This window comes from Hoplias malabaricus, chromosome 5 (assembly GCF_029633855.1).
Source record: "Hoplias malabaricus isolate fHopMal1 chromosome 5, fHopMal1.hap1, whole genome shotgun sequence".
Lineage (NCBI taxonomy): Eukaryota > Metazoa > Chordata > Actinopteri > Characiformes > Erythrinidae > Hoplias > Hoplias malabaricus.
In genome coordinates, this window is record NC_089804.1 from 24,149,182 (window position 1) to 24,169,832 (window position 20,651).

Sequence of the window (20,651 nt, forward strand, 5' to 3'; positions counted from 1 at the left end):
TTTCAAATATCCCAATCATTTCTGTCATAGACAAACTCCTTTTATGGGTATGACCTGAATACAGTTGGATATTAGATTAACACTTATCTCGTAAATAAACAGTGATAGAAGAGAATGTCTTCCCTGTGTCCAGTAAATGACTTACATTTAATATTCAGCCCAAAACAAGATATTTTGTTGCTGTGATCTCAGGGACTTTTATTCTGTAACAGGATTTAAGTAGAGAGGAATGTGTGTTGGAGTACTACAGATAACTTCCTCCATAAACATTGGAGAGAGCTTCAAATATATATATATTTTTAACAAACTAACTCCTTTAACACCTCTCCGTTTCTCCTCTGTCTCTTATCTCATACTCTCCTGAGAAAGTCTGGTAATCAGGATGTTGTTGAGGGGAGTGATTTTAAAATAGCTGCAGGACCAGTCCACCCAAATATGGCAGAGACGGCGTCACCTCCCAAAAATATCAGGCTGCAGGGAAATACAGAAATACTCCTTTAACCCCACAGTGTGTGCTGTGGAGAAACAGAGCGAAACACACACAGAGGGAGGATCAGAGGCAGAGCTTTATTACAAAGCTGATTTTTATAATCCCTCAGAGATTTAGAATAAAGAATTTCTGGCAGGTTTTACACTGTAGCCAAGCACAGAGGTCACATAAAAACTTAAATATAAATAAGCACATTTTAAAGGGGATGGAGAGTGCTTTAGTTCTGGAGAAACCTCTGCGAACAGAACGGCTGACAGCGGTGGTGAGTGGAACCAGACGTCCCCTCTAAGTCTCCTCAGAGAAAGTGTTTACAGTAAATGTTGGAGGACACATGATCGATGTCTGACGGTAGATCTGAGAAGGTCTGAGTTTTTTATATCTGTTCCTGGTTGAGATGGACATGCAGGACGCTGTGAGGTAAAGAAATGTATTGTGTTGAGATTTCATCATCATCATCATCACCACCACCAAAATTCCATATAAAACTCTTCAGACTGATGGAGTTTACTGCGGGACACGGAGTGCTGTGGACTTGGAGATGCCTGGTTCCATTCACAACCACAGTAAAGGTTATTTTCTATATGAGGAAAACAGAACTCTCTTTTTGTTCTGTTGGTTTTGTGTGGATCTACTTCTGCTTTTGAAAGATTTTTTTTGTGGGTACTGTATAGTTTCTGGAGAGCTTCTGTTGTGGCACTGTTTGTGTGCTTTTAGATTTTATTCATTTGGGTTCTGATGGGTTCTGCAGGCTGCTGGTAGGGGCTCCTCAGGCCCGTGGCCTTGGTTCTTTGAGGAACAGTCGTCCAGGAGCACTGTTTCGGTGTCCAATCACAGCTGAGGAATACGACTGTGAGAGAGTTGACATCGACGGAGATGGTGAGACACAACAGAATAACATCTCTCTCTCTCTCTCTCTGTCTGTCTGTCTCTCTCCTCCCAATCTCTCTCTCTCTCTCTCTCTCTCTCTCTCTCTCTCTCTCTCTCTCTCTTTTTCTGTCTGTCTCTCTCCTCTCTTTGTCTCACTCTCTCTCTATCATCATTTTACTGTACTAAACTGTGTGTCTGCAGGGTTAGAGCAGATTATAATTGATTATATATATATATATATATATATATATATATATATATATATAAATATATATTATTTATCAATGCTCAGTAAAGAAAATACTAATCAAAACTGTATGAAGCCGTGAGGAAACCCTACGTCTGCTTGTGTTTATCCAGTGAGTTTGGAGAGAGAGAGTAAAGATAACCAGTGGCTGGGGGTCACAGTGAAGAGTCAGGGCATCGGAGGAAAAGTGGTGGTGAGTCCAAATACTCCTCCCTTTGATTCGTCTCTATAGAGACACTGGCACAGTTTGTAATCCACACTGTATTTTAAGTGTTCTATAAATACACTGACACTATATTTAATATACTACACACGCTTACAGTACAGTGTAATATTATTCATTTTCCAGGAGTAGATATATTCTACAGGGTGAGTCAAAACCCGCAGGACATTCTTTTATCTGAATACCGCAGCAAGTAATGGGTGAGGGGACCTATCTTTTAGACTATGTCTGGAACATGGCCGCCATCTTGAAAGAAGTAAATAAAAAAACAAAGAAATAAAAGGGTGTCCAGCGACTTTTGACTGTGTATATATTTAAGGTAAAAAAGAAGAAATTTCCAGAACTTAAGTAATAAAAAAACGTTTATATCAAGAGAAAGTTGGATTTATAACAACTATAATAACATAATCTCACCACAACAGTGTCCATAACACAAACAGCTCTGTCATCTTTTGCAAATAAAGAGAAATTGAAGCTCCACTCTCACCTCTGTATGTCTGTGTATAGGTTTTGTTGAACGTGTGTCCATATGATTATTATAATTATACTTGGTGTATATTTGTTTCTGAATTGATTTCATTCGGCCGTGTGCCGAGGATGAACCAGCCAGTCGAGGCCCAGGACACAGATGTATGTGGAGAATGGTTATAATGCCTGTAGGTAGTATTTTAATCATTTTAATGTTGTTATAAATGTTTATAGACGTGTGCTCACCTATACGAGCTGAGGCAGAGGGTGAAACAGCCGTCTGAGACTCGGGATCCGATTGGTCGCTGCTACGTTCTGAGCGAGGATCTGACGGAGAGAGACGATCTGGACGGAGGCGAGTGGAAGTTCTGTGAAGGTCGACCTCAAGGTCATGAACAGTTCGGATTCTGTCAGCAAGGTCTGTCTGCCAGCTTCTCCCCGGACAACAACTACATTCTGTTCGGAGCGCCGGGAACATATAACTGGAAAGGTAATGTTTATTATTTATAGTTTATTATTTACTCTTTTCCTTTTACTGTTTACTATGTGGTTTTATAATTTTAAATGTACTGTTTATTGCTTACTGCTTACAATTTTATTGTTCATTACAGGTACTGCTTACTCTTAAGTTGCTCTGTAACTATGGGTGTGTGTGGGGGGGAGGGGTGTAGAGGGGTGTTGTGCTTGTAGCTAAAGGCAGCGATCAGTATATACATGTCTGTGTTGTGTTGGTTTCTCCCCCCATATGCCCCCTGCCCCCTCCAGTCCTCAAGAGTGATATAAGTCCCCCCAGCAGCTGTATATTTGTGTTTGTTTGTTTGTTTGTTTAGATGTTTGTTTCATTCCTCAGGTGAGCGATGGCTTGTTTGTTTGTGTATTTGTGTGTTTTTTTGTATACATGTTTGTTCCATTGCCCAGGTGAGATGCGAGTCCAGCAGTTGAACGAATCTCTGAATTTGGGTTACTATGACGACGGGCCGTACGAAGTGGCGGATGAACAACAACAAAACTCGGCCCTCATCCCTGTTCCATATCACAGTTACCTGGGTACGACTCACCTGAGCCCCGCCCACTCAGCCTTCATCCCTGTTCACCTAAGCCCCACCCACTCTGACGAGGCACAGGAAGTGGAACTCCAGAACCACAAACTGAACTTTAGAACCCAAACCCACACTTGAACGTTACTCTACACACTGTGTTTTCACAGAAATCAGATTCGTCCAAGTGTGGAACTAGGGACGGTTCAGTTGTGTGGTGATCTGTTGTTGATCAGCAGCAACTAGGATTTGTTGTTATTGTTGTTTGTTGTTTGTTAAAAGCATCTGCTGCTTGCTGCTGGTCAGTCTCCGAATTTAAGAGCACAGCCTTCAATCACAGTCTCACACCTGCACCTTTTTGTTTTTCTTTTTCTCTCCATCATCCCCCACCTCCACCTCCATCACCACCACCCCCGCCACCTCCATCACTCCCCACCCCACAAAGGTCTGTTGTTTATGGCAAGCCCCACAGAGGATGCTCTTGTTTATAAAACTCTGGAGCCCTACGCCCGAGCCCAGTTTGAGGACGTAGCTCAGAATAGCTACTTAGGTTTGTAGGATAAGTGTTTGTTTTGTGTCATTGATGCTCAGCTTCTTCACAATCTAGAAATGTTTGTGCAGACTTTGAAAAATGTTATAGTCATTGTTCACACTGCAGGGCAATTCTGAATTCTTAGCTGCTGCGGTCTGAACACAGAAAGTATTTCTACAGTTGAAACTCAGTATTAAAATTCAATATAAGAGATAAATCTGTTTTGCGCTGCAGTGTGAACAAAAGCCTAACTTCTCATTCACAGAGAGACTAACACTAACATTAAAACTACCCAGAAAATTCACTGATCATTCTCTTTAAACAGAGAGCTTTTCAAGCACATCCTCCACATCTACAAATTGGAAATGAAAATACAGATATTTATTTACACAGTAATGAAAATACACAGCTGTGTGTGACCTCATGTGTTGAGGAGACTTTTTAAGTTATAACTTACGTTTTAAGTTAAGTTTCACACCTGTTTTTGTTGCGGATGTGAACATGTCCTTATCATAAAGGAGTTAAGTCTCTGAGCACTGTCTGAGTTCAAATATAATCTCTGAATAATAGTGTTAAACCTTTAAATCCAGCTCCAAATACAGGACCCTGAACTTTTACATTTTTAAAATCACATGCAAAAAATTAGTTTACAATCAGACATCTGCATCAGTTTACAGTCTCTCTGTAATTAGAGGAGTGTGTAGTGTGAGTAGAGAGTGTGTATATAGTGTGTAGTGTGAAGTTTCTCGTCTGCATGCGTGTTGCTCTCTGAAACTGTCGATTTTCTTGGTGGTGGTTCACAGATGTTTGAAGTGATTTTGTGTGATTTGTTTCCAATAACATTAATGTACGATGAAGTTCCTGTGTCAGTTTGTTAGATTCAAGTTCAATTACTATATGCAAATTCGGTCATACACGACAACCAATCACCTTCATCTCTTTTGGTTTTGTGATGGGCGTTCACATTGGTCGTCTTGGGCTATTACAGAACCAGTCCCCCCTAGACTCTTAGGAACTCAGGAACTTGGAAACTCCCAGTTGTCCCTCGTCTGTGGAGTGCCTAGTTTCTGAGTTTTGGAGTTATTTGAAGTCTGAGGGGCTGGATATGTGGCAACGCAGACCAGTGTCTCCCACATGACACTTTATTATTTATTCATTTCCTCTAACAGTCATTACCCCACTGTCTGTTTATAATAATTTCCTTTTGAACAAAATATTGTAGCCATAGACCTCATACATTATAAAAATGATAAGTTTAGCAAGAAAAAGAGAAGAGAAATGAACTGAAAGTTGTTTATATAATATACTTTTTTCTATATCATAATATAATCGTACAGAGCACAAGAAGAAAATCAGAGATTTCCCTGTTAGCAAAAAGTATCCTAAACTAAATAAAGCTAAACTAAATTAAACAGGCGGCAAGGTGGTGCAGCAGGTAGTGTCGCAGTCACACAGCTCCAGGGACCTGGAGGTTGTGGGTTTGATTCCCGCTCCGGGTGACTGTCTGTGAGGAGTGTGGTGTGTTCTCCCTGTGTCTGCGTGGGTTTCCTCCGGGTGCTCCGGTTTCCTCCCACAGTCCAAAAACACACGTTGGTAGGTGGATTGGTGACTCAAAAGTGTCCGTAGGTGTGAGTGTGTGAATGTCTGTGTTGACCCACACATTGCCCAATGATTCCAGGTAGGCTCTGGACACACCGCGACCCTGAACTGGATAAATGCTTGCAGATAATGAATGAATGAATAAATTAAACATAACTAAATTATACTAAACTAAATTTTCCTCTGTCTGCAGCACTGACGTCTGCTTCACTAACGCATTAATGCTGTGTTCTGTGATCTATTTTGACTTCATCATTGAACTCTATATGTCACATTTACAAATATTATCTGTACATAACACACACACACACACACACACACACACACACACACACACACACAGTCACATCTGAAACAAAGTCAATACTCATATCTAACACTCATTACCTTAATACAGTGCATACTAAAGGTCCTTGGCAGAAGCTGACTCTGAACTCTGAATCTCTGGGCCAGGTTTCTCCGTGGACTCAGCGAAGGGAATAATGAGTCGAGGCGAGTTGACATTTGTGGCTGGAGCTCCCAGAGCCAATCACACAGGAGCCGTGGTTCTGCTGAAGAAAGACAACATTTACCGCCTGGTCCCCGAGTTTATTCTCTGGGGGGAGGAGCTGGCCTCGTCGTTTGGATACTCGGTTACCACCACCGACCTCAACAATGACGGGTAAAATACTACACCTTATTTAACTACTGTAACTATACAATATAACTTCATTACTCAACACAGTTTATACTGAATGTGTTTAAACACAGTAATCTGATTAATGAGTCTGTTAATAATCTGTTCTGATTACAGCACTGTGTCATTAGTCTCATAGTCTACATGAGTCACCCAGTGTCTGTGGTCTTTAACTGTGGCTAACAATGAAAGATAAAAACATCAAAATCTCTCTCTTTCTCTCTATCTCAGTTGGACAGATTTAATTGTGGGCGCTCCAAACTTTTTTGACCGTAAGGCTGAGATTGGAGGAGCTGTCTATGTATTTTTAAACCCAGCGAGTCACTGGGAGAAAGCCCGTCCAATCCGCCTGAACGGAACATCTGACTCATCATTCGGAATCTCACTCAGCAGTGTGGGTGACCTGGACCAGGATGGGTACGCAGGTCAGGAACACCATTCCTTTGGGTTATTCAGTGTGGTTCTAGATAATACTGTGCTTAATGTTATTCTTGTTCCCAATTACTGAATACAGACTGTATGGGGCTCTACATTACTGTATTTACTCTGTGATTAATGTTCTGCTGTTGGTTGTATGTAAACATTGCTGTGGGAACTGTGATGAAGAAGTGATATGGAAGTGACATAACATTCACACTGGTGTCCTTCTGTTTGTATTTGGATTCTTGATATGCGCTATATATTTATCATAGATATTGCTGTGGGAGCTCCCTTTGATGGAGACGGTAAAGTGTTTATCTTCAGAGGATCTTCTACAGGAATCGACACAAAGCCATCTCAGGTGAACGGAACCAAGCCTCGTCCTGAACCTGGTCCTAGAGTTTCCATTATATCAGACATTTTAAATTTAATGATGAGTTACATGTGTTTCATGTAAATTTAGAAAGTGTCTCATTAGTTCTGTTGTTCACATGTTTTAAACTATTGCTCCATTGCAGATTCTGGATGGGTTAAATGCAGGTGTGAAGCGTTTTGGGTACTCTATCTCTGGAGGACTAGATATAGATGGGAACCTTTACCCAGATTTAGCAGTGGGTTCTCTCAGTGATCAAGTTGTTCTGTACAGGTAAATTAGGTTCCGTACAGGTACTTTAGTTTCTGACCTCTGACATCTGCCTGACCTTTCACCTCTGTGTGACTTCTAGGGCCCGGCCGGTGATCCATGTGACCCGAGATATTTCAGTGAAAACTCAGTTTTTAGACGTGACTCAACAGAACTGCCAGGGAAGGGATGGAGTCTGGTGGGTTTATTTATTAATTAATTGAAATTCAAATGTAAACATAGTTAGAATTTACGCTAATATTTAAACGTATTTCATTTACATTCATGTTTACAGAACACAATGTGATTAAAGCATAGTTTTAAAGATTGCAATGAATTTAGGGTTTTCACCATCTACCAATCTGCACAGAGCAAGGCCAGACACCACTTTTCAATGTGTGTGGCCTTCTAGCCCTCAGACAGCACTGCATTAGAAACCATTATGCAACTATGATACATTTAGGCACATGGGCCCTTCATAAAATGGTTTTAACTTAACACAGTCCACTGACTCATCAGGAAATGCACGAAACTGCATTGCTCTGCAAGCTCATCTCAGATGGTCTGAAATACTTTGGTAATGTGTGGTATAGTCCTAAGATCCCTGTGTTTTCCACGCCCTGTTTGAGTACCATTTATGTCCATTTTACATCTTATTAGAGGACTGTGAAAGTGGACAGAGTAGCAGAGTTATGATCATGTGATTTCCCACACATTGCTAATGTAAACAGCAGCTGTGGAGAGGGTCTGTATCATTTTGTGTGGCAACGCTGTTTAGCAGAACACTGGATCGCCATTTTAAGTGAATGCTGAGAAATCACTTAGAAGATCTTTCCATTTATTATACTGGACCCCTGCCCATATACTGATACAGGACCGAGCCTCAGCAGCTGACCAAACCTAGCTTTTTGTATTGATTTTCATGGTTATACGCTCAAGCCTGTCTCCTCCATTTGAACAGTAATGTTAAAGGAACTATAGGTGAGATTAGGTATTTTTCCTCCTAGGCTCCCCTACAGTTGCAGAGTGTAATTCACATTTACAGCACTGTCCTGAAATCAAGGGGAAGGGGATGGTTTCCTACCCTCCTCCAAATGTTACATAGTGCAGTTTCTGCAGTGCTAAGCTGTTTTTTTTTCAGTGAAAATTATGTCAGTAATGTCCTGATATTTGTGATGTTTTTCAGTGTTGAGGTGGAGGCATGTTTTTCATACACTGCTCACCCAGACTCCTACTCTCCACACATCAGTGAGTCTAAACACGGCTTAATTTTAACACAGAGGTCAGTGACCCGCTCTGATTTTAACACTCTGCTGGTTTCTGCTTGTGTTTACTCCAGCGCTCGGCGTCCATTTTGAAGCAGAAACTGAGCGCAGGAAGCTAGGTCTTCCACACAGAGTTTACTTTCTGGGCCGGACGGCAGCTGAGCCGGAGTTTGTCCACTCAGAGGAAGTGGACCTGATTGGTCAGAACCAGCCGGCCTGTCAATCAGCCACATTTGTCCTTCAGGTTCAACTCTACACATCTCTATACAACTCTACACATATGTATACAACACCATACAATTCTACACCTTATCTGTACACATCTATTCAACTCTACAAATCTCTATACAACTCTACACATATGTATACAACACCATACAATTCTACACCTTATCTGTACACATCTATTCAACTCTACAAATCTCTATACAACTCTGAACAACCCTATAAAACACCATATGGATTTAGGTTCATCTAAACCTAGCTTTAACTTGATCAGATTATAAGATTCCTCTATAACCTCACATTATCTTCAAAATTTAATTCTGTCTGAATGTTGTGTGATTAGTGTCTGTTTGTGTGCAAACTGTGGTTCTCCAGGAGAACATCAGAGATAAACTGCGTCCCATTTCCCTGGCGATCACTCACACCATAAAGAGAACCCGGCACAGACGTCACAGACAGGTGGGACACAAACATCTGGGTCATCTGAGTCCGGTTCTGAGCCTCAGTCCGTCCAACACTTACTACTCAGAGGTGGGTTCACACAGTAAAATACAGGAGTCACTGTTGGACCAAAATATTTGATTGTTTTTACGTAATTTGAAAAGAGTGTGTGTTTCATGTTGTTGTTTTTCTTCAGGTGAACTTTCTGAGAGAAGGTTGTGGTGAAGATAAGATCTGTCAGAGTAACCTGCAGCTCAGCTATCAGTTCGGCACAAGAGCCGCCATCTCGGATTCATTCACCCCTTTACCACTGTATGACCCCCACTGGCTTTGATGTTTTTCAACATGTTTATATTACTGGTTAATATTTATGTCTGGGTTTTCTTTGTGAAACAGAGATGAGGACGGCGTTCCCGTGTTCTCTCTGTCTGATCAGAGGTCAGTGGTTCTAGAGCTCACGGTTACTAACACGCCGTCAGACCTGGAGAACCCGCAGGAGAACGGAGATGACGCTCATGCTGCTCAGATGCTCATATCTCTGCCCAGTACCCTGTCCTACTCTGGCTTCAGAGGACCACAGGTAATAGCCTGGAACTGGAGCAGAACCAGCTCAGTACCAACTCAGAACCAGATTTGTAAATGCTCCAAATCAGCCCAGAACCAGTTTAATCAGCTGAGCACCAGCTTATTACCTGTTGGTGTTCTGGAGCTGATGTAATAGATTTAGTTAATGTTCACCTCCATCTACTTCGTAGTCATATTTATTTGTGTGTGTGTGTGTGTTTGTGTTTGTATTTGTGTGTGTGTGTGTGTGTGTGTGTGTGTGTGTTTGCAGGTTGTGTGTCAGGCAAATCAGAATGGTTCTCAGGCCGAGTGTGAGTTGGGAAACCCTCTCAAACGAGATGCTGTGGTACAGTAGCACCCCCCTTACACACACACACATACACACCCATACACACACACACACACACATACAACACACAACACAGTGTTATACTGAGTGTTTGAGTGTTTATAATATGGAGGATAGTGCTTCTTGCATTATTTTTATTATCTCTTTACATATTTATTATCTTTTAGCTTAAGTTCCACATTATCCTGAGCACCTCAGCCATCACCACGGAAACCACGTCTCTCTCAGTGGACCTCCTGATGTCCACGTGAGTCTCTTCTCTTTTTTATAAACTCCTCACAGCTCTCAAGGAGTCCACATTATTCTATTGGTAAAGGCCCATGTGATGGAATTTTCACTCGTACAGGGTCTCTCTCTCTCACCTCTCTCTCTCTCTCTCTCTCTCTCTCTCTCTCTCGCTCTCTCTCTCTCTCTCTCTCTCAGGATAAGTGAGCAGCCAGACCTCAGCACAGTCACAGCCTTCGCTAAAGTGGTCATAGAGCTTCCCCTGGCGGTCAGCGGGTATGGTACATAGTTTATAAGCCCTCTTTAACAGAACAATAGTGAGAGTCTTATATATAAGCTATAAACATGTACTACATGGTTATAATAGCATTTTTCTCATTTGTTGTGAGTATATTTCAAAATATAAATCAGACATTTTGCGGGAAGTCAAAGATTATGTTTATTGAAAATGATACAAAAGAAAATCTAAAATGGATTAGAGTTAGGTTTGAGTTCCAGGTTTAATCTTTAGACTTCCACTGCTCACCTCCCTTTCTGCAGTTTAATCTGGTTCTAAAGAGCTCTTGCATTTGTGGTTCTCAGACTCTCTCGTCCTCATCACCTGTTCTTCAGCGGAACCGTGAAAGGGGAAAGTGCCATGAAATATCTGGAAGACGTGGGCAGCGAAGTGGAGCTCGAATTCACTGTAAATCACCTTTAAAATAAGATCCCATGTTTAATTGTATGGAGAATGTTTCAGAGATGCTGATTTCTGTTGGGTTTGTGAATGAATGTGTAATGATTGTGGACAGGTGTCTAGTACCAGTTCCTCTGTTCTGAGCGTGGGTTCTGCGTTCCTCAACATCATGTTCCCTCATGAACTCTGGAATGGGAAGTGGCTGCTGTATCCATCCAGTTTACACATCGAGGGTCATCCACATTCGCACTGTTCCCACACATCAGCAATCAACCCACGAGAACTGGTTCCTCGAGAACCACAACCCCAAACCCTACAGGTACAGAAAAGCCAAACCACAACACTTACTGGAAATGAATCTCTTTGATCATTTTCACATGACTGTAATTTAAGTGGCGGCACGGTGGTGCAGCAGGTAGTGTCGCAGTCACACAGCTCCGGGGACCTGGAGATTGTGGGTTCGAGTCCCAGGAGTGTGGGGTGTTCTCCCTGTGTCTGCGTGGGTTTCCTCCGGGTGACTGTCTGTGAGGAGTGTGGTGTGTTCTCCCTGTGTCTGCGTGGGTTTCCTCCGGGTGACTGTCTATGAGGAGTTGGTGTGTTCTCCCTGTGTCTGCGTGGGTTTCCTCCGGGTGACCGTCTGTGAGGAGTGTGGTGTGTTCTCCTTGTGTCTGCGTGGGTTTCCTCCGGGTGACTGTCTGTGAGGAATGTGGTGTGTTCTCCCTGTGTCTGTGTGGGTTTCCTCCGGGTGACTGTCTGTGAGAAGTGTGGTGTGTTCTCCCTGTGTCTTCGTGGGTTTCCTCCGGGTGACTGTCTGTGAGGATTGTGGTGTGTTCTCCGTGTGTCTGCATGGGTTTCCTCTGGGTGACTGTCTGTGAGGAGTGTGGTGTGTTCTCCCTGTGTCTGTGTGGGTTTCCTCCGGGTGACTGTCTGTGAGAAGTGTGGTGTGTTCTCCCTGTGTCTGTGTGGGTTTCCTCCGGGTGACCGTCTGTGAGGAGTGTGGTGTGTTCTCCTTGTGTCTGCGTGGGTTTCCTCCGGGTGACTGTGTGTGAGGAGTTGGTGTGTTCTCCCTGTGTCTGCGTGGGTTTCCTCCGGGTGACTCTCTGTGAGGAATGTGGTGTGTTCTCCCTGTGTCTGCCTGGGTGCTCCGGTTTCCTCCCACAGTCCAAAAACACACGTTGGTAGGTGGATTGGCAACTCAAAAGTGTCCGTAGGTGTGTGTGTGTGTGTGTGTGTGTGTCTGCGTTGCCCTGTGAAGGACCGACGCCCCCTCCAGGGTGTATTCCCGCCTTGCGCCCAATGATTCCAGGTAGGCTCTGGACCCACCGCGACCCTGAACTGGATAAGCGCTGAACTGGATTACAGATAATGAATAAATGCAATTTAAGTGACTGAGCGCCCTCTATTGGTCAGAGTCAGGGGTGCGACCCAAACACAAAGCAGTGCAGCAACACAGTCCAATAAAATTAAACATCGTTTAAAGCTCTGGTGTTTTTTTAAAAAGGTCAGACGAAGACCCCGCTCTCACCCAGAGGAACGGCAGAACGGTGGAACAGAGGGAGGTTCTCTGAACAACACTCCGGCTGTGGCGGCATCTGAGAGGAGGAAATCTCTACAACTGGTAACACCTCAAATTTATTTCATTTAAATTACACAGCAATTACAGTTCATCACAAAGGACTTACAGTGTGTGTGTGTGTGTGTGTGGTTTTACAGGATTGCCTTCTAGGTTCTGCTCGCTGTGTTCTGTTCCAGTGTCCACTGCATGGGTTCTCAGGTTCCGCACTATTCAAGATCAAAGCACGACTTTGGAACAGCACATTTATTGAGGTCAGAACACATCAACACACACACAATCATACAGCTGGCTTCATAAATATACAGAGTGCATGTGCTTGAGTCCAGATTTGTATGTGCATCATGATGAAAAGCTATCTATCTATCTCTCTCTCTCTCTCTCTCTCTATCTCTCTCAGGAGTTCTCCTCCGTCAGTGAACTGGAGTTAATGGTCAGGGCGAATATTACAGTGAAGTCCAGCATCAAACACTTAGTGCTCCGGGACGCTGCAGCACAGGTACTATGTTTGTGACGTCACAAAAACATATACCTCCACTAAGCCCATTCTGCCTACAGAGGTTTAGTCGCACCCACAGAGTGTGAGGTTATAAGGAGTGTTTTCCCTTGCTAGAATAAAGTACAATACAGAACAGAGCTCATTAACATGAATCAGTCTTAAATACACAGCAAGTTTAGCAAATCTCCCAAATATCACTGAAACAAGAAATAAAACACACCAGCTCATTAATTCAGTAAACTATTTATATGAACAAAAATGGTCTGATTCTTTAATCCTTAAGAAAAAAGTGTGATCTTATTTATATAGAAATGAATATAAACATTGTATGTGTAAATATTTCTGCTCAGGTTCCAGTGATGATATACCCAGAGCACGGCGTGTCCGATCACTTCTGGATTCCCTGGTGGATCATCCTCATTGCCATCATCCTCGGAGTTCTGCTGCTGTCGCTCCTCGTCTGTGTCCTCTGGAAGGTAGTGAGCAAACGAAATATGGAAATCTTTTAGACAATCCTTCTCAGTTAGGGTCCAGGTTCTTGAGACATCTCTCTTCACTTCATTTCCTCTTTAATTACATCTTTCACTACTCTTTCCTGTGTTTTTCTCTGTTTCTCTTTCCTGTTTCTGTTTATTATTATTTCTATTATTATTATTATTATTATTATTATTATTATTATTATTATGGTTGTTGTTGTTATTGTTATTACTCCCTTTGTGTGAGTCTGTTTACACTGAGCACATCCTGCGTCCTGCTCTGATTAGTTCTATCTGATCTTGAAAGTAAAAATAGCAGAGATTTACTGATTACAAATGGGTCCGATTTGGAGGTTTGTTATAATACTCCCTGAATAATCTAAACATTAGAACATTTAAGTTTTAATCTTCTGTGAGGCATTATTAGCTGAAGGTTTGTCGTTTTTTGAGGTTACACGCACGTCTCTACCAGGAGGTGGCGCTGTAGGATGTTGACCCTGCTGGAATTGTGCCTCGGTCCCTCAGCGCCAGTGTCAATATTCCTCTGTACTGCCACCTGGAGGTTTTACTCTGTAATTACACTTGAGTGTTATAGTGTAAACAGGCTCCAGTCTCTGTTTATTTTCACTCTGTTTTCATCTCTTATTTCCTCTGTCCAACGTTTGCTCTTCTCCTCCTTTTCCTCTCACACGTCTTTTCCTTCTACTCCTCTGCCTCCTCGCCTTCTCTCATCTCCTTCCCTTCTCTCTTCTACCTCTCCTTCTACTCCTCTCCTCTCGTCCTCCTGTGTTCAGTGTGGGTTCTTTAAACGTTCAGAGAGACGTTCTCAGATTGAGACGGAGTATTACAGAGCTCAGGTCCATCTGCAGCCCTCAGACGCCGAGAAACAGGCCGCGGAACTTCAGTAGGGTTCTCCGTCCAGAACACTGGTACACAGAACCTCACCTCCAGCACGGATCTATGGGCTCCCGGGAAAATCATGCAGCTGTAGCTTTAAAAAGTAGAAATAAGCAGTCGGTTCATTAGCAGTTATTACCTCCTAAAGACCATTATCATGCTTTGCTAAATTGAAGAGTTCCTGAGGAGAGCTGGGGTTTGTTACGGAGCCCCTAAAGGCACCGGGGGGAAAATAAAAAAGGACCATTCCCAGTAAACAAGTTACGTCCCTGGACGTTCAAAATAGGTCTAAAAGTAGTCTGTCCGTCAAGGACATATTTTAAACGTCAATGGACGTCCAAAATCCATCTTAATAAGTTAGTTAAGTGGTGACCAATCGATAACGTCAGTTTACGTTCAAAACGCGTTTTATACAAATAATTTATTTCGGGACCAATAAATAACGTATTTGAACGTCCAAAATACATCTAATAGTCGTCTTTTCAATGTCTGTGTTTGGACGTATTTTCAACTTTCATTTTCAACCTTAAGAGAACGTTGATTAGACGGCAGTCATTACGTTATTTCAACGTTGAATCAACGGCTAAATGTTTACTGGGTTGATTTTGCGTTCCCTCGCAAATACATTGCGCTCCTTTGCAAATGTTTCATGATGCACAATTGTCTTTGTGGCTCAGTCAAGACACTGCAGTTTCCAGGGAAATTCAGCCACTTGAAACAGATATTATAAGTGTATTTATTTATCTCTACTAACACAAAAATATTTGCGAGGGAACGCTAAATCAATAGTCTTTTTGTTTTTTATTTCCCCCAGTCCCTTTAGGGGCTCCGAAGTTTGTGAGTATTTAAAATAGCGTAAAGACAGGATGATGTTCGAAGGCTGGTTTTTATCTGCAGTGTTGTTTGCGGTGGTTTGCATTGTTCTCTTGAGGCTTAGTACACATCCTGGTCTTGATCAGTGATCTCACAATCGCTCTCACTCTGAGCTCTTTCTCTAGGGTTTCATTTTGAAGAATTAGATTTGAAATAAACACAGTCCATTATGTTGTTTTTGAAAGTCACTAAACAGATGAGCACTGATCCTCTTGTTGAAGAGAAATGGACTGTCTGCCCTTGAAATAAGAGAGAGAGAGAGATTAAACATTAATTAAGTCAGATTTACCAAGATCAATTTGGCTTCAAATAAATTCAGAAGAGCGCAGGGGTGAAATCTGTGGGTGCTTTTAATGAGACGAAAGAAAGTCATAGCTTCCCAAAGTGCAGAGCACAGGAAATTGTTATAAATATTTCTGTATGGTTCTGTGAGGTTCTGCATGGTTCTGTTCGCCTAACAGTAGTGAGGGTACAACTGCATGGTTTTAAAAGCATGTGTGTTCCTCTGCCCTGGTGCTCTGTAGAATTAAGTAGTCTAAAGGCTGCTGCAGCCATCTGAATGTTACTGTAGATGTATAGAGCCGTCTGAAGGATATTACAGCCACCTGTGGGCTACTAAAGCAGTCTAGAGGCTACTGCAGCTGTCTGTACGCTACTACAGTCATCTGAAGGGTTCAGGGCTCAGTTTCACAAATTCTCACATTAAATGTGTTCTCAACCACGTTATTGAAGTCTAATCTCTCTCTCTATCTCTCTCTCTCTCTCTCTCTCTCTCTCTCTCTCTCCCTCTCTCTCTCTCAGTGTGGGTTCTTCAGGAGATCTCAGTATAAAGATCAGGTTCCTCAGTATCATGCAGTGAAGATCCCTCGACAGGAACGTTCTCAGTTCCATGACGAAAAGTCCGTCATTTTACAGAAGAAAGAGTGGACCACCCACTGGACAGAAGGGAACTCCTGATGCTCTGGAACTCTCTCTCTCTCTTCCTTTTCTTTTTTTCTTCCTTCTTCTCCTTCCCTCACTCCGACCACAGCAGACTCGTCCCGAGAGCAGAACGACCTTCTGACCAGAGACTCATTAACACTGAACATGCTCATAGTGCCGTTATTTTTAGAAGCATTACTAACACGAACAAGTATCGAACCCTCTGCTGTCAGTGTCAGGCCCATATAAGGAATTCCGGGCCTGAGCTTTTTTGTTTTTTGTTTTAATGACAAAAAGGTGGCATAGCAACTGAAAATGATGTCATAACTGCATCACAACTCATAGCTCATTACACACACGTAGAATTAAAACAGATCACAGATTAGAGACACTGACCAAAGGAAAACACACAACTACAAAGTTAGCTTTATTCTTTAGACATTGTGTAAACAGAAGACTGGAGGGGTTTGAAAGTGACAGCAGTGCTGCACTGTTTATTCACGGTTTATTTGTGTTATTGTTTGTTTACTCTGCTGTAGTTAGGCTGTAGTTAGGCTGTACTTTTTGATAGAAGTGCCTTAATAACAGAGTTTAAGAACAGAAACAAAACTGTAGATTCGTTGTTTAGACGCTCGGTGTGTGTAAATATCGTGTCTGATTTCTGTCCACAGAGAATCCTGTATGATATCAGATGTTTGATATCAGATATTACATGTTTAAGGCATTTAAAAAGTGTTGTAAACTCAGAGCTAACACTAGTGATAAATGAGACAATTTTGTTAATCAAGTCTAGCTTTAAAAAGCTGCTATAGTTTCATAACTATTACTTTAATAGTGTCCATTGTCTCCTGTCATTAACATCTTCACTACAGCCACACGAACAGCCCACCAAAAAGTTCATTTAATGATTTGTTTTGCCCCTTTTACCCCAAATGTATCAGTAAAAAGGAGCAGCAGCTGGTGAGGGTCTTGAGCCCAAACTCTGAAATTAATTAATTATTATTATTATTTGTTTTTTTTTTTTAATTGAAGTTTATTGTAAGAGACTTTAAAGCACTGGGAATAAATCAGTAATATATAACGTAGGCTGAACACCACAGATATAACAGAGTGTGGTTTATTTCACTGAACTTGTTTCTTACTCAGCCCCTGGAAAGATTTAATGATGAAATAAAGTCTGAATAATTTACAGCAAAATACAGTAACACTGTTTAAATTACACTGATCCTGTATTAGGTTTAGGACTAAACTTAATCCCAGACAGAGAAACACACACTCAGTATTGGTTTGTTTATTTCCTGAAGTCACGAAGATCATTTTTAAAAATGTGTTTAATAGAAAAACACTCGGTGTTAAAGTGTCTGATCAATATTAATGTTAATGTTAATGTTGCTGTCAATATTAATGTTAATAATATAAGAATGTGTGCATGGATATTGCTGGACAATCTGGACATTAATTGATATAATCTGAAGTTAATGATATTCACTGCATGAAAAGTGGCTGTAGGTCGTTTTGGCTCTTAATCGGTTGTTTATTTTTAACTTTTCTGTTGTTAAATAAAGAAATATTTGTGTTTTATGAGAAATGTTATGAAAAAGCTGTTGTTATGAATCAATACGTTTTTTGTTTGGTTTATTTCCCAGAATCCCTCCCTGCACCATGACTCCATTCAGACTTAAACACTTCTCTGTCAAATGCTCTCACTCTTCGACTGTAAAATCTAATAAACACCAAAGTGAAAACAAGCTTCACTGATTTTCACTCAGAAATAAACCGTGTTCACTTCGCTTCTGTTCTGTTTATGGCCACTGTCTGAGCGATTTTGGAGATACAAGGTTTTGTTCTGAGGACATCAGATGATTAATAAGATCCGCCAGTCTTAATGACAGAGGGAGTGTGTTATTGTAAATGGACAGATGAGAAATGCTGAAGGAGCAGGTGTTTAATGAAAAGCTATAAGCTTTATTTTCTCCAGAGGCTGAAGCTCAGCTTTTAATGGACCTGATTTGTGTTTACGGAGATTTAACCTCGTGCCTCTTTCCTTCTCTCTCTGGAGATTCACTAAGTGCTCTAACTCAGTACATTGTAGACTCAGGGTCTGGAGTATAAATATAAACAGACCCTGACCACCACCTTGTTCACGCCTCTTCGCACATACTCTCTGCTCTGTGTGCTGATTACTGAATTGATTTGTTACCAAATCATTACTGAAACTGACCATGATGAAGAGAACAGAGGCTGGGTTCTGGTGCTGGTTCTTGATTCTCACTGTTCTGACAGTGATGGGCCGCTCTCTACAGGACGGGGACGTTCTTGAGCCAAACCTTGCCACTGACTCCGAGGAAAATGTAGCGCAGAAACTGGTAAGATATAGAACTGGAACACTTCACAGAGCTCAGGTTGTTTACGTTATTTGGGAAAATAATAACCTTAATTTTATCTAACTTTTTCATATTTCTCTGAGATTGAGGGGAGAGTTGTATGAAATTATAAGGTTGATGTGTGTGTGTGTGTGTGTGTGTGTGTTCACAGGTGGGAGAGGAGGAAGTTGGTCACATTCTTGAAGATCAACTGTTGAAGACGCTTCTCCACTCCCTGCTGCACAACCAGAGACAAACTAGAAACCCTATGGTTCTGCATCAGCCTCAGAGGTGTGTGTGTGTGTGTGTGTGTGAGATGTTGTCATGGAGAGACAGCTGAACTGACCAATCAGCTGCATCTACATCAAAAAAAGTTTAGCTTGTTTCTGCTGGAAATATTGTTTATATTTACAGCCTGCTTTAAGGTGGAGTTATTGTTTTTGTTTACAGCATTGATATATTTATTTTTCATTCCTTTGAGGTGAACATTTCTAAAAAATGTCTTAACCCAGGTTCATGGTTATACCTAAAACATGCAGAGATCTGGGAGAAAATATTATTTCACCTGTTTTAAGGTGTAAGTGTTGGATATATGTAGGTTTAGACAGAGCAAACAGTTCTTTACTTTGTTTTTAACATATAATTGGGTTTTTTTTATCTATAGATGCTGTTATTTGCTGTGATTTTAGTGATTTTGGTGGATTTGTTAGTTATATTTATAGCCTGCAGAAACAATTCTTTAGCCTGTTATAAGCCGGAATGAATGTTACATTTACAAACAGGTGAATTTATTTATTTATCTATTTATTTACTTATTTTTAAACAAAGTTTTAATGTGGAAATGTTGTTTATATTTCGCTACAGTAATTTACCGTGATTTAAATATGGGATGGTGTTTTTTTCCCAGGTTTGGGCGTGGGGCCCGGGGAGAGTTACCAGCAGAGGAGAGGATCCACTCTCGAGACTGGGAGACTGCACCAGGACAAATCTGGAGCATGGCTGTCCCCCAGAGATTCGGGAAAAAGTAGCTTCATCATTTTCATCATCTTTTTATTTATAAGAATATTTCACCATTCTCACCTACTTCATAATCCTCACCTGTACAATGTCAACAAACAGAAATAAATCAATAAAACGGAATAGACGTGCCACGGATAACGTCTAATATTATATATGAATATATAATAAAGTCTAATACTGTATAATAAAATAAAATATAATCTAATATATCATAAAAGCTTTTGAACTGAGAATAGAACCAAAAATTAACTCAACAAAGAGAAAAGAAAAAAGTGCCTGGGTTTGAAGTCAGAGTTTGAATGTGTGTGTGTGTGTGTGGGAGGGGGAGGGTTGGGGGTAAATATGACCAGCTGTAAATAAGAATGCTTTTAATTATTGTTAATAAATAAACTGCAGCATGTAGATGATTATTGGTCTGGTGTTCATTTGTAAATCTGATTGGTTATGAGGGATAATGACATCATGCAACACTGTTGTGGAAACAGACTACACATAAAGTATGAGCACATCATTTAGTTTCTGAGATTAGAGTCATTAGAAGCAGTAAACAGTTAACTATTGTAGAAAAGACTAGATAAGTATGTTTCCTGTAGAATGGCTGCGCAATTCTACAGGATTCCTTGGTGTTACTAAGGCAGTTCAGGCAGTTGCTAGGCTATTGCTTTGAGGTCACTAGGATAAAACTGTTTTTGCTAAGTCGTTCCTATGGCAGTTGCTTGAGCATTTCAGGTGGTTGATAAGTAGGTGCTATAATGTAGTTGGAATTGAATCCCTAGTGGGTGCTATTGTGTTGCTAATATGTTTGTGGTTTTAATGGTATCCCAGGTGGTTGCTAGGATGTTTGATATTATATTTTAAGTGGTTCCTAAGTCAGCTATGGTATTATAAATAGTTGTTAAGGTGCAAAAGTGGTTGCTTTACTGGTTTTCTGTAGTATTTCAGATGGTTGCTAAGGTGTCCAAAGTTTGTTGCTACAGTGTAATTAATGGTGGTTGCTGTGGTATATTTTGTGGTTGCTAAGGTGTCCTAGATGGTTTCTAGAGTGTTGCCAAATGGTAATTCTGGTACCTCATGTGGTTCACTGGGTGTTACTAGTTGTATCA

At 41.2% G+C, this 20,651-nt stretch overlaps 2 protein-coding genes across 4 annotated transcripts in view; both read left to right on the forward strand.

Moving 5' to 3' along the window:
* itga7 (integrin, alpha 7) overlaps window positions 1–17,893 on the forward strand; it is a 28,435-nt gene extending 10,542 nt beyond the window's left edge. Inside the window, exons 2-25 of one of the 3 annotated variants that reach the window (XM_066671858.1) lie at window positions 1,239–1,366; window positions 1,718–1,797; window positions 2,530–2,785; window positions 3,214–3,342; window positions 5,917–6,124; window positions 6,371–6,564; window positions 6,832–6,920; window positions 7,078–7,205; window positions 7,285–7,380; window positions 8,368–8,429; window positions 8,521–8,690; window positions 9,047–9,202; window positions 9,309–9,424; window positions 9,509–9,692; window positions 9,948–10,022; window positions 10,193–10,272; window positions 10,449–10,526; window positions 10,833–10,935; window positions 11,042–11,245; window positions 12,428–12,544; window positions 12,640–12,753; window positions 12,900–12,998; window positions 13,349–13,474; window positions 16,046–17,893. In XM_066671858.1, coding sequence (XP_066527955.1) covers window positions 1,239–1,366; window positions 1,718–1,797; window positions 2,530–2,785; window positions 3,214–3,342; window positions 5,917–6,124; window positions 6,371–6,564; window positions 6,832–6,920; window positions 7,078–7,205; window positions 7,285–7,380; window positions 8,368–8,429; window positions 8,521–8,690; window positions 9,047–9,202; window positions 9,309–9,424; window positions 9,509–9,692; window positions 9,948–10,022; window positions 10,193–10,272; window positions 10,449–10,526; window positions 10,833–10,935; window positions 11,042–11,245; window positions 12,428–12,544; window positions 12,640–12,753; window positions 12,900–12,998; window positions 13,349–13,474; window positions 16,046–16,201 — 3,148 coding nt within the window. In that variant the 3' untranslated portion in view covers window positions 16,202–17,893. Of the gene's footprint in view, window positions 1–1,238; window positions 1,367–1,717; window positions 1,798–2,529; window positions 2,786–3,213; window positions 3,343–3,777; window positions 3,883–5,916; window positions 6,125–6,370; window positions 6,565–6,831; window positions 6,921–7,077; window positions 7,206–7,284; window positions 7,381–8,367; window positions 8,430–8,520; window positions 8,691–9,046; window positions 9,203–9,308; window positions 9,425–9,508; window positions 9,693–9,947; window positions 10,023–10,192; window positions 10,273–10,448; window positions 10,527–10,832; window positions 10,936–11,041; window positions 11,246–12,427; window positions 12,545–12,639; window positions 12,754–12,899; window positions 12,999–13,348; window positions 13,475–16,045 lie in introns of all 3 variants that reach the window. The other 2 variants (XM_066671859.1, XM_066671860.1) reach the window with 2 other exon arrangements.
* A 494-nt stretch (window positions 17,894–18,387) lies between these two features.
* On the forward strand, window positions 18,388–19,556 carry npffl (neuropeptide FF-amide peptide precursor like). The gene is made up of 3 exons (XM_066672316.1): window positions 18,388–18,531; window positions 18,701–18,819; window positions 19,436–19,556. Exons 1-3 carry the CDS (start codon window positions 18,388–18,390, stop codon window positions 19,554–19,556), a joined length of 384 nt encoding a protein of 127 aa, XP_066528413.1.
* The last annotated feature ends 1,095 nt before the right edge of the window (window positions 19,557–20,651 follow it).